The sequence below is a fragment of the Ammospiza caudacuta genome, chromosome 17, assembly GCF_027887145.1.
Source record: "Ammospiza caudacuta isolate bAmmCau1 chromosome 17, bAmmCau1.pri, whole genome shotgun sequence".
Lineage (NCBI taxonomy): Eukaryota > Metazoa > Chordata > Aves > Passeriformes > Passerellidae > Ammospiza > Ammospiza caudacuta.
The window spans coordinates 5,518,598-5,536,708 of record NC_080609.1 but is presented as its reverse complement, the minus strand read 5'-3'; the positions used below and the strand labels follow the sequence as shown (position 1 = coordinate 5,536,708).

At 37.9% G+C, this 18,111-nt stretch overlaps 1 protein-coding gene across 15 annotated transcripts in view; it reads right to left on the bottom strand.

Annotated features, from left to right (window-relative positions):
• The window catches only part of RBFOX1 (RNA binding fox-1 homolog 1), a 1,162,152-nt gene that overhangs the window by 80,690 nt on the left and 1,063,351 nt on the right, over positions 1–18,111 (bottom strand). For all 15 annotated transcript variants that reach the window (XM_058816205.1, XM_058816194.1, XM_058816192.1 and 12 more), the window contains 4 exons: positions 14,017–14,160; positions 11,459–11,512; positions 6,306–6,398; positions 4,508–4,568 (listed from right to left, as the gene is read on the bottom strand). In XM_058816205.1, the coding sequence (XP_058672188.1) occupies positions 4,508–4,568; positions 6,306–6,398; positions 11,459–11,512; positions 14,017–14,160 (352 nt within the window). The remainder of the gene's footprint in view (positions 1–4,507; positions 4,569–6,305; positions 6,399–11,458; positions 11,513–14,016; positions 14,161–18,111) is intronic.

Sequence of the window (18,111 nt, the reverse complement as noted above, 5' to 3'; positions counted from 1 at the left end):
GCCAAATTTTATGTGATAGAAAATCATTCAAATTTTGAGACTTTGGGTAAAAATCTAACTTTACATATTTTAGGGAACATCCAATATTTCAAATGCAATACTTCCTCAGAAGACCACTGATCAAAACCATCCAAAATGAAAGATTGGACAGAACTTTAGATCTGTCAGCTTTTGCTGTCAAAGCAGCTGACAGACATCTCTAAGCTTCTAAGTTACACTAACAGTGCCACAATTTGTCTGAGACAAAGAAAAAAAAATCATCTTGGAAGACACAGATTGTTCTTCACAGCTGAAAGGCAGTCTCATATTTCAGCTCCTTACCACTCTCCCAGTGACGGCTGTCTCATCTAACTTTTTGAAGCCTTTGGAGGAAATACTTCATTCATGGTGAAAATAACAGTAATTAAACTTAACTTTATCTTGTCAGCCAACAATGTGCTGGCCCATAGCTGTGTGGGTTAATCAAGTGTGATGGGAGTTGATGTATCTGAGAGAGCAGCTGCCAAGTAACCCTTCTGCAGCAGCTGGAGGAGGCAAATTCTCGGCTGTGGGTGTAATTCTGAGCATTTTTCTTACTGTCACAATATTAATCTCCTCCTTGAGCTGAAACTGGAAAAGCTTGAAACTTAAAAATCAGCCAAGCAAAGAAAAATCCCTCTGCCTGACCCAGCTTCCCAGCCATCCAGAGAAGCACTTGGCCAGTGTGCTGAAGGGAAGGAAATGATCCTGGGGGAACAAGCTGCGGTAGAAATGGGGTGCAGCAACACAAAAAGGATTATTTTTGCTTCATATTCTGGAGAGGCCACCATGGCCAGAGAAAGGCTTGGGTAGGAAAGAACCCTGTGACTCCATTTCCTTCCCTGCTGTTTGCTACCCAGGGAGGGGGACAGGGAGTGGCAGGGGATTTAACTGTGCTAATAGGCACTAGATGTGATTTTGGATCTAAATTCAGAGCAACAGAAGGCTCAAATCCAAAGCACCACCAGTCTAAACTTTAAAATATATTTATCCTTTTACAGATCTCTGCTTCTTGTTCCTCCTTCATTACTGCAGTTCTCTGAATGTACCTGCCCATAATTCTCTGTGTCCTACAACCCTTGGATGAGCATCCTGAATGGCAATATGAGCATCAGAAGAAAGTACAGCTGTGAACAGGATGGGTTGGAACATCTAAAAATGTCTCAAATATTTTTGCTAACCTGTAGCACTCATGACATTGAATTTCCTTGCAAAGAGAAATCAGCTGTATCTCCAAAGCATGAGGTGAGCCATCAAAATCATCCTGACTGATAACAAACCCACTAAAAAAGCTCTCCCAGCAGCTGCTCATTTGGGGAGTCAAAAGTCACTGGAAAGCATACTTATTTCAAGGACCATTTTGGACACAAAAGCACACCACTTATTTGAACAAAGCTGTTTATATTTTTTAAAAAACCCAAGTTTTTGCGCTTTGAAATCTACTGACTTGTGCAATCCTATTAACAACATGAGCCCTGTTATAAAACAACCAGCTGCATTCAGGAATGGAACACAAAACAGAGTGTATCTTGTTTTTAAATTAAAATAAATAGCAGTTCCTGACGTTTTGATAGAATACAACATGTGCCCCAACTACCTTTTGAATACCTGCCAACAACATGCCAGTCACAACACACACTTTGAAAGATAAAGGGAGGCATTAAAAAATAAGTGGTTCTGAAGGAAACAAAGGCGTGTGCAAACAAAATGTTTCTGGCTACCTGCATCAGACGAAATTCTGCAAATTCTCATGTGCTGGTGGAGAAAACTGGCCGTATAGTTTATTTAAAAGATGAGCCCTTTACCTTAGACAATAATAATCTTCAATAAATAATCAGCTCTAGCAGTGGTTAATTCCTGACAAAATGATAAAGAACTAGACTTGTATCATGCCAGGATGACTGATAGTATAAGCACTGATGAAACCAAATGAAGCCCCTTACACTTCATTCCTTGTTGCTTGGGATGATTATGCAAGAGGGATGTGATTGTCCTTGTGTGTTTACTTTAGGGGATTTCACACATTTTGAAAAATGGTAAAAAAAGATTAAAACAATCAAAAGCTATGAATTGCAAGCAGAGGTTTACTTAGTGGGCACCTGGCAAAAGGCGTGCAAATTGGTTGTCTGGTTCACAATAAATAAATGTTACTTATGCACTGAACAGGGTATTTCATATTTTTGGTGAGATCTGGATCTGATGGAACAGGATGGAAAATGACAAACAAAACACTTCAAGTGGGAAACAATTTACAGCAGATTTTGCTCATCCTGGTCTTGGACATTAATAAATGAGAATGTGTGACCTAAGTAATCCTGCAGTGCAGGACATAGATTTGAACCTCCTCTAAAACCACATGGCTAAAAATCTCCCATCTCTTATCACCAGCATTCCCTTGCTTCAGCACTGCCTGTGCTGATATGTAACATGTTATTTGCTGATGAACAGTTTTGTAGCCTTAGGATAATATGAATACAAAATATGCATCATCATTTACAGAAAAACTACTTTTGTGATTGCAATATAGCAGGCAGAGTTCATAGCCTCATATGCACATAGTTAATTTAGCTCTGTATTACAACAAAATCTCTTTATGTGATCCAGTCAAGCCTCATGTCTCTCTCTAGATTCACTGGGATGCTTTAAAACCAATAAAAACCAAGGAGATTTTCCCATCTGCATAATTTGCCAAGCTTCACATCTATATACAAAATGAGGAAGAAAACAGCTTCTAAGAAAGCATGAGGAAATTCAAGCCTTTCTTCTCCAGATCATTTTATCTACATCAATTATCACGTCACATGAAAACCATACCTGTGTTTTATTTTTACTGTGTTACAAGAAAATTATGAGCTTTAATAAAAAATAAAGCCACTGTGTGCCCTGGATTTTAGTAAAACCTCCCTAATGACACCTCAAGTACAGAAAATATGATCCATTATATTTCAAAATGGAAAAGAGCCTAATCTACCTCAGGAAACCTTTATGTGCACATTTCATCTGCTTTCCACTGTATGGGAAAAACTGAATTAAATTGTAAACCAAATACCAACAACTGCAGAGCCTAGCAGAACTAAAAGCATAATTGCAATAAAAACTTCAGTTCATGTGCTATTGTTTGACATGACTGAGTTAGGAACTTGGTTGAATTTGAATTTTCTGAACCAGTAAAGGAAAAAATTTAAAAATTTATTGTTTCCAAATGGTTCAAATAACTGTTGATTCTTTTTTTATCATTAAGTTGGTGCAATGTTGTACATTAAGTCAGTATTAGAATGAATTTCATTTTTAGATAGCTTGGAATTCTAATTTCTCCATGGGAAAAGAAGAAAAGCTGGAAGCAGCACCCGCTACCAGTCTCCCTTCTTAACAAATTGTGGAAGGAAGATATGGAAAATGATCTCTGACCAGATATGTGCCCTGGTACTAAAAGGTTCTACAGGAAAGACATTCTTGCTGGTCTCCCTCCCTCCATGCCCCAAACCAAGCTGAATCCTCCCATCAGTTCACTCATCACTACATTAACACTGCAAAAAGCAGAGAACATCCCTCTCCCACCAGGTCCATGTCCTCCACAAAAGCCACTGGAGCACAACACTGGGATTCCAGCCGAGGGGATTTGGGGCACAACACTGGGATTCCAATCAGGGGAATTCAGGGTCTAACACTTGGATTCCAGTTAGGGGGATTTGGGGCACAACACTGGGATTCCAATCAGGGGAATTCAGGGTCTAACACTTGGATTCCAGTTAGGGGGATTTGGGGCACAACACTGGGATTTCAGTCAGAGGGACTGGGGGTCCAACACTGGGATTCCAGTGAGAGAGATTGGGGGTCCAACACTGGGATTACAGCCAGAGGGATTTAGGGTCAAACACTGGGATTCCAGTCAGGGGGATCCCAGTCAGGGGGATTCGGGGTCCAACATGAGGATTCCAGCCAGGGGGATCCCAGCGAGAGGGGTTTGGGGTCCAACACTGGGATTCCAGCCAGGGGGACTGGGGGTTCAACACTGGGATTCCAGTCAGAGGGATGTGAGGTCCAACACTGGAATTCCAGTCAGGGGAATTTGGGGTCCAACACTGGAATTCCAGTCAGGGGAATTTGGGGTCCAACACTGAAATTCCAGTCAGGGGAATTTGAGGTTCAACACGAGGATTACAGCCAGAGGGATTCAGGGTCCAACATGGGATCCCAGTCAGGGGGATTTGGGGTCCAACACTGGGATTTCAGCCAGAGGGATCCCAGCCAGTGGGATTTGGGGTCCAACATGGGATTCCAGCCAGAGGGATTTGGGGTCCAACATGGGATTCCAGCCAGGGGATTCGTGCTCTGCCCACCTGGCTGGGAATCAGCCAAGCTCTGCAGAGGTGCCATTCCTGCCCAACCCCATTGTGTCCCGGGACTCTGAGCCCCAGGAAGGCAGGAGGAGCAGGACTGGGGGTGGCATGCAGGGACAGTCACCCCAAGCAGGGCCCCGTGCACTTACCGTTCGTGTAAGGGTTGACGGTCTTTTTATTTGTCATTACACGTGCTGTGGCATTATTTACCTAAGCACATAGAACAGGGGATTAGAAAGGGTTACAGGCAGGGCCCGTGTCACTATTAAAGGCATGCATTATTACTGCTATTAGTCATGTGAAAATAAAATGCAATTTAATTTATAGAAGGCAACAGGTGCATAACAAAATCATACTATTTATAATTACATTTACTTTCATAACCATTTTAACTTACAAATCATTTCAATAAAGCAACATCATATCATTTAAACTTTAATAAAAAGACATTAAAAGCAAATTAAAAGGTACTGCATAATTTAAGACTTAAGAGCATGCTTGTATTCCATGATAACACTGATACAATAAATACTCAAAACAGAAGAAAAAGAAAAAGATTATATGAAGGAACATGCAGTGGAGTAGAAAGGAAAGAGACAAGGTACAAGGAAACAAAGAAAATGTCAAAAAAGGGACAAACGAATTTTAGCAGTGTGCAACATAACCCTTCAGAAGAGAAGTACCATTGGAAAAGCAACATCTAGCATTCAACACTTGGAACAAGAGCCTTTTTCATTGCAAGAATTAACAAAATCATTCAAGCTTTAAAATCACAGCTAACAAAAGGATAAAAAGAGGGTGCATTATTTAACACAATATGGAGTTAACAATCTGAGTAAGATGTGCACGAAGTCATATCCTCAATCCAATCAGTGCCTCCCAGGCTTGCTTAAAACGTACACTCAATTACAGGCGTACCAATATATAGAAAAAAATGTAGCATCAAGAAAACTTAATACAACAAGTCAAAAAAATCCACGTGGTATATCAGCGCTAAATACGTGAAACGGCAGATGGACTTCTCCACTTACCATTCAGCACCATCGCCAGCATGGGTATGTATACAGTTACCATGGTTACTGAGAGTTTGGTGAGGGCCCTAAGCGCTACCGTCGAGGGGGAAAATGAAAAGGCAAAATATGCAACATCTTACTCAAAAGACGACAGCATTTTCAATTGGTAATTCTTTCTTTTTTTTTTTTTTTTCTTTTTTTTTTTTTTTAAGTTCTAACAAATACGACTGAGGCAGTGTTGAAGGGGATCCAGTGGCGCGGCAAACGTGGCTGGAGGTTTTTGGAGATGGGGATGGATCAGGCCACCCAGCTTCCTGAAAATTAGATGTGAATATTTCTCAGTCTCTAGTCTGGCTTTGTTTCTTGTGCATCTTTTTTGGATGCTTCTTGCCCAATCTGAATTTTTTGAAAGCCACTGTGGATCCCACATCAACCCTGCAGCAACAAAAAGAAAAAAAAAAAAAAAAAAAAAAAAAAAAAAAGGAAAAAAAAGGAAAACAAAACAAAAAAAAACCAACCTTTTGTTTGATTTTTGTTTTGTCTGTCACACTTTTTTTTGTTGTTGCTGTTCTCAATTTTTCTAATTTTTTTGCTTTTTGTTGGCTGTTTTTTTGGAATCTACTGCACCCATTGATTTACAAAACATCGAAAATAATAACTTCAAAATATTAAAGCTTTCTTTTTATTTTGCTCTCAAATCCGTCATCCACCTTTCAGCAACAATGACAATAATAATAATAATTACAAAAGAAATCATAATAAAAAACCCAAGTAAGGCCAGATTCTCTCTCTTTATATATAAATATATATATAAACAATGGGAAGGGGGAAAGGGGAGCACACAGAAGACACCAATGATGCATCTGAAACAACAAATGAGAGTGAAGCAGACATTTATAAAAAAGATGAAAAGGAAAATATTTTGAACATGCACCTCGATTTTACGGCCCTCTACCACGGTGCCGTGTAATTTCTCCCTCGCCCTGTCCGCATCAGCACTATTTTCGAAAGTTACGAAACCAAATCCCTGCATGCAGGAGGGAGAAGGGGGGAAAACAACATGCACATTATTATTTCAGTCAATGACCACTTGTTTGCTTATGTTCTCTCTCTTTAATTTAATATTTTTCTTGTCCTCGCTTCATTTCTGTAACATGCAAATTAGAAAAATTATAGTTGTATTGAGATGTGCAATAAATAAGCAACAAATGTGAATAAATTTTTTTCCCTGTCATCAGTTAGATAATACCCTCTCAGAAAGTCAAAGAATGATACCAAAAATACCTTTCTACATGTCACTACAGAGGAAAATAAATCTAACAATAAGAAAATGAAATTAAAATAAATTACAGAGTTTACACATAGAAAAAAATGAACTAATGAGAAAAGAAAATGAACCACGTTTTAATGACATGCAGATATCTCAACGAAATAAAAAAACATGTGCACAAAATTCAACACTGAATGTCAATATACTCTAAACATTGCCTACTCAGTCATGCTGTTGTGATCATAAGAAACACTGTTCCCATGCAACACTAGGGTAACTTAAACTTTTGTCAAACTATACAGCCTTTACTTATTTTTTTATAAAAGGAAAAAAGGAAAGAAAAAAAGAAAAACCACCAACAAAACAAAAGTACTTTCAGAACAAAGTATAAACTTTCTTGTATTAACAGATCAAAGAAAATCACATGATGTGAATATAAAAAGAAACTCTGATAAAAGAAGAAAAATGCAAACATTTTGAATAAATTTAACTGCTTTATTTGCTTGTTCTGCATATTATTTTCCACATATAGAACATGCAACTGGTAAAACTCCAGAATCCCATGCTTGTGGGACAAATCTGAAATTCTGCTTATAACAAATCCCCTCCTTTATAGTACTAGGCTTAAATAAACACTTTAAATCCTACTAAAATGCCTTTTATGCCCTGAGTTAAATAAAACACTGTTTAAAATGGCAAATATTTTTGAGAAATTTGACAGTGAAAAACATTTTAGAAACATACACCAACCCTTTGAAGTAATTCTTGCATTAGCACTACGATGCCTTTGCATGCCTCCCAAAATTATCCAAACAAACGCTCCTCTCCATCCCTGAGCTTTCACACCCAGAAACATTTACAAGTTGCACGTGGTGCTTTGCACACAGGCAGTGCTTACATAGTTTAAGTGGTCCTAAAACCGTTTTTATTTTTAGTTTTTATTTCTGTTTTAGCCTGAACTCTGTTCTGCTCCTGAGCCATCAGCCACTCATCTGCCTTTGCTGAGTTTTGCCAGTGTTCACCCACTAGGAACACTGTCTGCAGGGCTACCTACTGCACAAAGTGACTGGTTAAAAAAAAAAAAAAAGGGTAAAATTATAATAAAAATAAAGATAAGACATTTCTACATTCATTTACACAAAGAGGAAACCAAATATCAAACTAAGGCAAAACTGACACGAGGCAGGGAGAAATGAATGAGTATGAACTGCACAACTAATTAGTCAACCACCAACAAAAGTGAAGTAACTCTCAGGATAATTTCCTGGGTTATTTGGGTTATTTCACCTGCTCAAAGAACTGAGTTATTTATTCCCATTTATAATGCAAAAAGGGCCATTTATGTACAGCAGTGTCTCTCTAAAGCAGCTTAAGCACAGCTACTCTTTTTTCCCCGTTTAAACCCAGCCTGAAGCCTGAGCTGCCAAGTGCTCTGTCAGCAGCTGAATCCATTCTCACTACTCCTGATTCCACACATTTTCTCCACACCCCTGTCCACAATTTTAGCACAAGGCCATGACCTCACTTGCCACAAGTCACTGAGGATGGAGCTCTCTGTTTCCCAAAGCACCAGGAGTGGTGAGAGAAAGCAAATCCCCCTCCTCAGCACCAACGTCCATGGTTTAGATCCTTGTACAGGCTCTTCTTATACCTAAACCCATCCTCAACTTTCAACTCCTATTTCTTCTACAAATTATTGTCCCATCTTGTTAAAACTCTGTAAAAAATCCCTCCTAATTTAGGATACCATTAAGAAAATTTCACAGCAGAAAACATCACTGTATCCATGGTTCTAAGCAGAGTAACTCCATTCAATAGCAGAAATTCCCCCAATTCTGTTTGGTTTTTTTCCTATTATCTTGCCTGAGAAATTGTCCCCTCCTGGAATTGCAAACATTTGGAGGGAGTTAAGTCAAAATTTTCTGTCACTCTCCTCAGCTCACAGTGCTACCAGTTAACTTTTGTTCAAACGGCTAAAGATAAAAACCTAATTATACTAAAAATATTAGAAAAATATAAAAAGTGGAGCCACAAGCCAAGAACTTCAAAGATTCTGAAAATAATAGTCACTGTCATTTTTTAATTTCTTATGTTGTACTTATTCTCATAATCAACACCACTTAACTTAAGCTCCTGCTATTTATGCAAATCTTTAACTTTACCTGGCTGACAGAGAAACTCAAGAACAAAACCCAGATTTACCCATCACACATTCAAATGCCTACACAAACACTTTAGCATCAATTTAATTTGCAGCTGAGTTAACAGCTGCATTCTATTAACTGGTAATGCAAATATAGGCCTTTTATTTTTAAAATCTGTCAAGTGATTTAATAATAACCAAGTTAGAATGTGAGGAGGTTCTGATTTAATTTGGGAGGCACTTTGGGGTTCTCCTTATTTGAAGAAATAGGTGTTAATGTAATATACAATAGATACACATTAATAAATACACACATAAACAGATTTCTGCAGGTATATATAGAGCTGTCTAGAGCATTGATTTATAACTGATAGAAAATGGTCAAAAATTCAAAAGTCATCAGTGTTGCTGTATATTTTAGCAAAGCTTTCTTCATTATGATTATACATTCAAACAAGCAGACATTTGTAGTATGACTTTCATTGATTTAGGGTTTTCTTTTATGGAAAGACAGTGGTGCTCTAATGTTATGTTTTTTGAATATGCAATTCCATTTTTCTTAACTATTATGGCATGAGAATGAGATTCCTTCTGGGGTTTTTTTGCAACAATTGTTTATAACATTAACTATTAGAATAAAAAGAAAGAAAAAGAAACAGAAACAAAAACAATTCTAGCAATTCTTATGCCAAACTACAGCTAGAAACAAATTTGAATTCTGATCCTGCAAACTTTGTTACCTGTACTCAGTCTGAAACCACTTAGTAGTCCTTTCAGTTTCAGTGGGATTTTATGAAAACATAGATAAGCACTGCCAGGAATGGGACTTTAATCTGGTGCATCTTAATTCCTACAGAATGGACACGAAATGATCAGATTAAAAAAATAAAAAAAAAAAAAAAAAAGAAAAAGAAAGAACAGAAAAAAGATGTCCCTCTCATTCCTAATATTTCTTTTTTTTTTTTCCTTAACTTTCCATTTAATTGAGAGAATCTAAAGGTACTTCTGCAAATGAAAATATGGAAAATATTCCATAGCTGTAGCTGAAATATCTCTGAGCAAGGTGAGAGGCAGCAGCCCTGCCTCAGGCATCCCTGGGGACAGCTGGGCTGCAGCCCTGGTGCTGCAGGAACATTCTTCAACAAACCTGACCTAAGTGTGTAACTGAGGCAGGGATGTGACAAACCCAGCCAGGAAAACCCTTTCCCTCTGAAATCCTTCCCAGGATCTTGCCTTTAGCACGAGGCACTGAGATATTTTCATGCTGCCAAGCAAACATCAAAAAAAAAAAGCTCAATTTGAAACATCTCCTTATGCCATCCCCCAAAACTCTGACAAAACCTTTCACTTGTGCAGGTGTGGTGGTTAAAATGCCCAGCTGGGCAAGGTTTAGTGGCTAAACAAAAGTTTAAACTCCTCCCAGGTGTGCTCAGCTCCACCCTGTCAGCACCAGCAGCAAAAGTGGGGGATGGCTCTGGAAATTAATGGGATGATGCAGCAGCAGCAGGTCTGGGCAATCCATGTCTTTTGCAAACATTGTTGAACAACCATAATTTAAAAATAATAAATTTTGGCCAGAGCAGGGGATTCTAAGCCACCCAAATTCCATCCATTTTAGTTGTTTACTGAAAAAGTGATGAATGTTCCAACTGAGTTTGGGCTGGCAAGCAAGGGGATTAATTAATGTCTGAGTAATTAACCAGGAGATTTCAGCTGTTCCATTTAGGTTTAAAATAAAAAGTGAAGGTTCTAATTTCAGCAAATAAATATTAACAGAATTAAAATATATCTGATTTAAGATAGATTTTTGATGTATATGATTCTTTATATATGACAGGTTACACTATGTCTAGAGCAGGGATAACATTCCATCACTAATAATAAATGATATATGAGTTACAAGAAGATTGAAACATTTGTGAATAAACTTTTTAGTGTGTCTGACATGGCAAGGAAATGAAAAAAAGATATGCATATGACAGACATAACCCCTATAATGCAGCTGATATCACAGGTGAACACACTGGGTTACAGTTTTGCACCAGGTGATGCAGTCCTGGCCATTCTATCTTGCTTTATTTCTTAAATACTGAATAAATTGAAGTATGCATTTAAGGCAAAGTATTTTTGGGAAAAAAAAAAAAATTAGATGTTTGCAATACAATAAGAACTCTTTTAATAAAGTAAATGCTAAAAGAGATTGTTTTCAAAGGGTTGGTGTAGTAAGGCTTTAACTAAAGAGGAAAACATCTGCACTTAATCTGGAACAATCACATATTTTCTCAGTTAATTACTAAAGAAGATAGTTATTAAATATAATTGTCATCTTTCATTTCAATAAAGCAAAAAAATACCTGTACTAGTACAAACCTGCCTACAAATATCTTTAACTATGGACTCATAAAATAAATGAAATAATTACCCTTGAAAAATAAGGACAGCAAAAATCAACATTCCCATATAACAGGTGACAGTTTGGAGTAGTTAAAATTACCCCCTTTAAAAGATATGAGTCCAATGATTTTCATACTGCTTAGAAAACTGACTGACAGCTCAGATGTTTTCACTAACATAAAATTTCAGACATTATTTTGTCACAGCAGTGCAGTTGTTTCCTTTTACTCATATATTTTAAACAAAACAAAAAACTCCACAGGTGAATTAAACTGCTTACCTTTGAGCCTCGCTCATTAAAAATAATTTCAACATCTAAGATTTTACCAAATTGCTGCAAAGAAACAGAAAAAGTCACATGAAAATTAGATAACTTCAACTCTTCTATCATATACAATATAAAAGTTGTTTCAGGAAATGCTGCAATGTTTTACAAATGTTAAATGATATAAAACCAAATATTTTAAACACAAAAAGAAAGACAGCACTAAAAGGAGTCAGATCAATATTATTTCTAAATTCTGTGCATCATTCTGCTCAATACAATCACCACTCAGTGGAACTTCAAGCTCAGTGAAGCCCCTGACAGAGAGGAAAGAACATTCAACTGAGAGGACAGTGAAGTAAAAGTCCCAAATTTCTGCATTTTCCAGAAAAGGCGAAGGAGTTTTGTCACTTCTGCATTACAGGAATAAGATTAAACCAGGTGGGAGTTTTGTTGCTGGCTTCATGGACTGAGGATTTCTTTCCACCCTTGCTGAAATTGGTAACCATTATTCCCTAAGAAGTTTTGTCTTAGTAGAGCATAATTTGGAAAACTAGAATGGATACTCACTTTGGGGGGATTTTTTTCTCTGCTCAAAATTGTATTTTTAGTATAATATTAGAAGTGACTGTTATTCCTATTGACCTCCAACAGCACTCAATTCCCTAGACCTTGTTTGCACACAAAAAAGCTGAACCCAGCTGCTTGTCCCAGAGGAAAAGCCCTGTTGGATCTGCCTTAGGAAGGGAATAAATGTTAGAACACATCTTGTGAGGTGACAATGTAATGCATCAAGGGGTCATTTCTGTTATTTCAGAAGTCATTAACATCAGTGCTGGCATAGGTAACTGATCCAATATCTTAAACAGAAAGGCAGAAATTAGAGAGAGGTAAATGGAGAATAATTCAGCAAGAATCCCAGGAATTGCAGAAATAAGCACTCCAGTCTTTTCAGATCTAATAAACAATTACAGGCCAGGAAGGACAGTATTCCTTCTCTAGCTTATTAAAGGGTTTCAACTTGACCATGAAAAGTCAACCATCACTTGGTATACTTTGGCTTATTTCATGTGCTTGCATCCATTTAATCAATGCTTTAACTTCCACTTCAGCCTTAATTCAGACACAGACTTGATATTTAAACAATTCTCCTCTGCAATATTCGTGTCCATGTAAAAAGATCATCTACTGTGTGCTTTACATTGCCACAACGCAGACCTGCCATATTTCATATGAAATATTTCAACTCACACATACAAAAATTTTATTTCTCTGTCATTTCAGAAGTTAAAATTTCCTGTTACCAAGTCATTCTGGAAGTCAGCTGGAAACTCCAGCCATTCTCCAGTGTCAGTCTTTTGAGACCTAAGACTTAGACACATTAAAAAGAAATGTGTTTATTCATTTATAAATCACTACAATTCCTACCAAAAAAATCCTTTCATTTAATGTTTTTTCATATAAAACCTATTTTAAGTGGTTTGTTTAGTTTAAATAAATTAGCATATTTTTCTCTGGAGGGTTAATTATTATGCCTTCTGCTATTCTGCTGATGAGCTGGAAGCTGTGTTCAGGGGAGGCAACTTGTACCAAGGCAGATCTAGCAGAACAGTCACTCATTTCCCAGTATTACAACAGGATTCTTTTTCCAGGGACTGCTTCCTACAGAGGAATAAATACTGAGAAACACCATCCTCTGACTCACATACAAACACATTTCAGAACAACTTAAAAATCTGAACATGAAAGAGAGAAAAAAGCGCAGGGATGTGAGGCACTTGGTGCTGCACTGAATAAGCAGCTGTAATGCAGGAGAGAATTTGGTTTAGTGAGGCAGAATAAGGACAGCGAGAGTAACAGAAATACTTGAGTCCTGACTTGGGTTCCAAGAGATGATCGAGTACATTTCCAAATGAGGTTTAGTGGCATTTCAAAATAAACCTGAGAGTTCTTGGATCAGGGAGTAGAAAGCCAATCTAAGCTCTCGTGTTTATAATCCTATTGCTGCTGGTGTGTCCAGAGCCTGTGTGAAACACAGGGGATGTGCTTGAAGGCGGCTGTGGCCTGGGGGGAAGCACAAACTGAGAGATTAACAGAAAAATACTAATAAAAACCTTCAAAGGCTTTTTGCAGACCTACAAAACACGTGGAGATGGGTGAGGATTCCTGTGTCTGAACTTTGTGCTGAAATTCAGCCTGTGCCTGCCTTACGCAGGAGGTCAGGCACTGAGTGTTTAACATCACACTCTCCAAAATCAATAAAGGCAGGCAGATAAATCCAGATGTGTACAGCAGCAATATGTATGCATTTAAACCACCACAAACAGCTTTTTGTGCATGTAGTACAAAGCACCCAAGTGCATCACATCCAGCACAATCAGTGTCATTTCCCAGTTGTCACTGGCAAATCAGATGTTTGATTACACACAGATTAAAGGGGAATCTTTCTGGAAAATGGTTAAACAGCCTCAATCAGAGATACAGCCCTCACAGCTGCCTGTAATACAAAATACCTATTGCAATGCAAATGTAAAAAACAAAAACAAAACCCAGAAATAAATATGAGCACTTACACCAAACATTTGTCTAAGATCTGGATCCCGGAATCTGAAGGGTATATTTGACACGTGGAGCCGTTTGGGCTGTGATTTGTTTTCTGTGTTTTCAGAAGATTGTGTCTGTTGCTGGCCATCGGTCTGTGCTGCATCATCTGTCTGCTAAAAGGGTAAAGCAAAATAAAGCACACTGTAAGTATTGTTAATACAAAGGGGTGAACTTAAATCCTAAAAAAAAAAACCCAATAAAAACCAAACAAACTAAAATCAGTTAAATCTGCTCCAACGTAGTGAGGAACACCAGAAGTCTAAATACATGAAAATCAAGTCCATTTCTGTCTCAACAGCATACATTTCCAGCAATAATATGTATTTGGAATAAACTGGAGAATGAGTAAATTATTATTTGTAATTTGCTTAGCTGCTCTTAAATAATGAATGAATATATCTCCCTATAAGATCGTAGAAATTTCTTTAACCCTTTCTGTGTTTGCCAAAGTAAGCAACAGAATCTGCAGTGCAAATGCTCTCTGCTGGCAGAGCAAGCCAGACCCTTTGAAATGAGATTAGAGCTTTTATTCAGAGGCCACTGGGATTTTCCACAGCAGGCAGGTAACACATCTCCTCCTCTTTGCCATCTCATGAGCAGTGCTGATGGGCACTGAGGGTCATTCTGGCCAGAAAAATGGTGCCCATTATGGAAAAGGCCTTGAGTTGTGAGAGGGAGCAGAAGTTTAATCAGTGGTGAAGGTTGCCTGACACAAGTGTGAGACCCAGAAACAAAGTTGTGCAGATTTTCTTCCTCACCAAAATGAGGTTATGTCATGGTGCTTCTGACAGGGACAGCGTTCCCTGGGTTTAAAACTCTGGTTTAAAACAGAAGGACATTGCCATGTGTTATGATTTAACAAACAAATCACAAATCTGCAGTGAGATGAGGAAAAAACATAAAATGCCCCTCAACCAAAAAGTAAAACGAACCAGTGCTGGTCTATCAATATGTTATAGAAATTACTCATCTCTGTTCTTTAATTACATCCTACAGTGCCTAATTAATTACTGCTTGTACAGCACACAGTCATTAGCCAAGGCTCTGTATGGGTATTTTAAAACAGCACAGTCACTCCTGTGCATGGGCAGAAGGGTTGGGAAGAATAGAAGGGGAAAGAAAATGGTTGAATGAAAAACTACAAGGATGATCTGACAGCCATCACTCTCTTTGCTCTTTCCTTTTTCCTTCTGACCCCATTGTTTTTCTCATTATTCATCTTTCTCTTTTGTGCTAATGTTACATTCAGTTTGTCTTTCTGAGTTTTCTCATTTAAAGAACAAAAAGGAGAAATTGCCCATTTCCTGCTAATATTTCTAGTATTTCTTTTAGGAGACAACAGTTTAAGCAACATAAAAATGGTTAAATAAAATAAACCTTACCACACAGTTTTAGTACCAACAAGCCTGTTGAAGAGGAAGCAAAAGAACTCAAACAGAACACATCATTTACATCAGCAATAACTACACAGAAATTGAATTCTAGCAAGTGAAATTCAACAATATCCTCCCTAAATAATACAAATATTCTCAAATTAAAAGTGCTAACATCTATATTGCCTATACTTCTGTGTTAAGAACAGGTGCTCATTTCTGCAGCAGCATCAGTCCACCAGGAACATCTCTGTTATTTCAGAGAATATGATGAGACACACACAAACACAAACTTTTGTGTGCACTGAAGAAAGATTTACAAGTGATCCAAACAAATAATGGGATCAGATCAAGTGTAAACCTAAAACTGAGTCAGTGCCACCACATCTCTTCATGTGCTACGCCCTGAACTCACAGCCCCACAAAGTAAATAATTTATCTTTATGAATATTTAGTGATTTAGATAGGAAATATGGTATATAGCTGTCAAGAGACCAAAATGTTCCATGCTAATCTATTGTTAGCTAAAATCAACCCAAAAATTCAAACTTTAGATTTTGAGGCAGCCGTTTCACCCAGAGACACCACAGGGATTATTTTCTACCTTCAGGCATAAAAAGAGAGAAATAGAAAAGAAATTTGGTATGTGAGAGCAGGTGGGGGATGACAGACTGGAAGCTCTTGAAATAAAACACTCCTGAAGAATTTGAGGTCAATTAGATTAATCTGAGGAGAACTGCAAAATTCTAAAGGTGCTATTAAGTTTCAGGAACAGAGGGTGCCCAAGGAAGAAATTATATAATCAGTGTCCTGTATAAATGCAAATGGAAAAGAGTAATCTCTGCTCATTTTATTCATAGAAATGAGGAGTAGAAGGGCTGAGCTGTGCACCACAAACATCCCAAAACACTGGGAGCAACTGCCCTACTTAGCAGCTGAACAGATTATGGTCCACAAAATCCAGTGAGGTTTCTGAGGGGCTGTTAAAATGGAGCTACAAATTATGGGTGAAGAGAATAAATCCAGGTACCCGTGTTTTCCAGGCCTTTGGTTGGTTTTACCACTTTTAAAAATCATTTTAATTTTAAGAAGTCTCAAATTTGCACTCTCAGCATAGAATGTCTCAGTCTGGGCAGCGAGGGCTGAAAACCAGAAACTTTAGCAAGTCCCTGTCACCAACAATTCATAACTGTCCACGACCCTCAAGATCCCTGGGGCAGAATTAGCATGGCTAAAGCATTTAGAACGTATGAAAAGGCTTAGCAATGTAACAGGCTCTTTACAAAGCACATTATCATCCAGAAATCCACAGCTGTGCCCGGAGATCTGGACAAGGATAACCACGAACTGAAACTGGAATGTGAAGATGATGCAGAAATTCACACAAGGAGGTAAAACACACCAGAGGGAGAGGACAGGCTGGATTTTGAAAAATCCAAGCCAGGAAACTTTCAGAGCTCTGTGGACTCATGGAACCAGAATGTAATTTACCTCACACGTACAGAATATATTTCAGGAGAAAACCTTCACTGCTGGAGGACCTGAAGAGTGGTGGTTTGATAGTCCTTTAAAAATTAATTGATGTGAGGATGTGGTATTGTCCTTCTTCCATCCCTGGAGTCCTGGATGCAATCAGGCTGCTTTCTGGCCCCTATTCCACCACATTTTTGCAATTATAAGATATTAAAGATTCTTAATATACTATAGTCTTAAGACTTATAATGAAAGTTGCAAAAACAGAATGCAGAAATAGAAGATCAAATTCTCACTCACAGCAAAACAAATTGAGGTGAGCTCCCTTTACTTCAGTGAGCTACTGAGGGCTTAAGTGTTAAAATAAATTAGAATTGAAACATTCTTAGAGGTAAGCAAACCCATATCAAAGAGGGCATTTCCAAAAAACATTTATGTTTTACATGTAAGATAATTTCAGTATAAACAATTGGTATCCTTTTAAACGAAATCCATCATCAGGAGAGTTAATATCTATTGTTTTCTAAAGAAGTTCTTTACCTTCAGCAAAAAACTTCTTTTTATTTCCTTAACTCGGTTCTGGAAACAGAAAGCTTCTGTTATTGAAAAGCCTTAAGTTCTTAAAGACTTCACAGTAAAATTATTAAACTAGTTTTAAAGAAGTAAAATTATTAAAGTAATTTTTCTGGTTCCCCTTCCAAGCTTGTTTCCTGAGAATTTAAGAAACAAAAAATATACAAGTGAAGAAAACCACTAAACCAAATATTTGTTTAGATAAAATAAATTTGACAATTTTTTGTTTGGAAAAAAATATTAACTTCCCCCCCCACCTCTTCCTTTAAGGCCATTTTAATCAAAATTTGCAGCAACTTTCACTCAAAAACACATTCTAAAACCTTCATGCAGCCCTAATACAACCCCATTTCCCAGCTGCTCCTGACTGCACACTGGAGTCTCATCTCCCACCCCCAGCCCTTGTGGCAAAGGCCCCACACACAATAAAACAATGGTCAGTGAACCTGAAACCAGAGAGGGCCTTGTGCACGTTGCCTGGGCAGAAAAACCCCATTCCATTCTCCTTCCTGGCTAACAGCAATTTTCTGTGTCCCTTTCCATCCATCACCGCAGACAGACAGCCCTGCAATGTTCCCTACACCGGAATTTTAAGTGTTCCACTTACCCTCCATTCTTTTTCACTGCCTAATATCTTTCATTTCC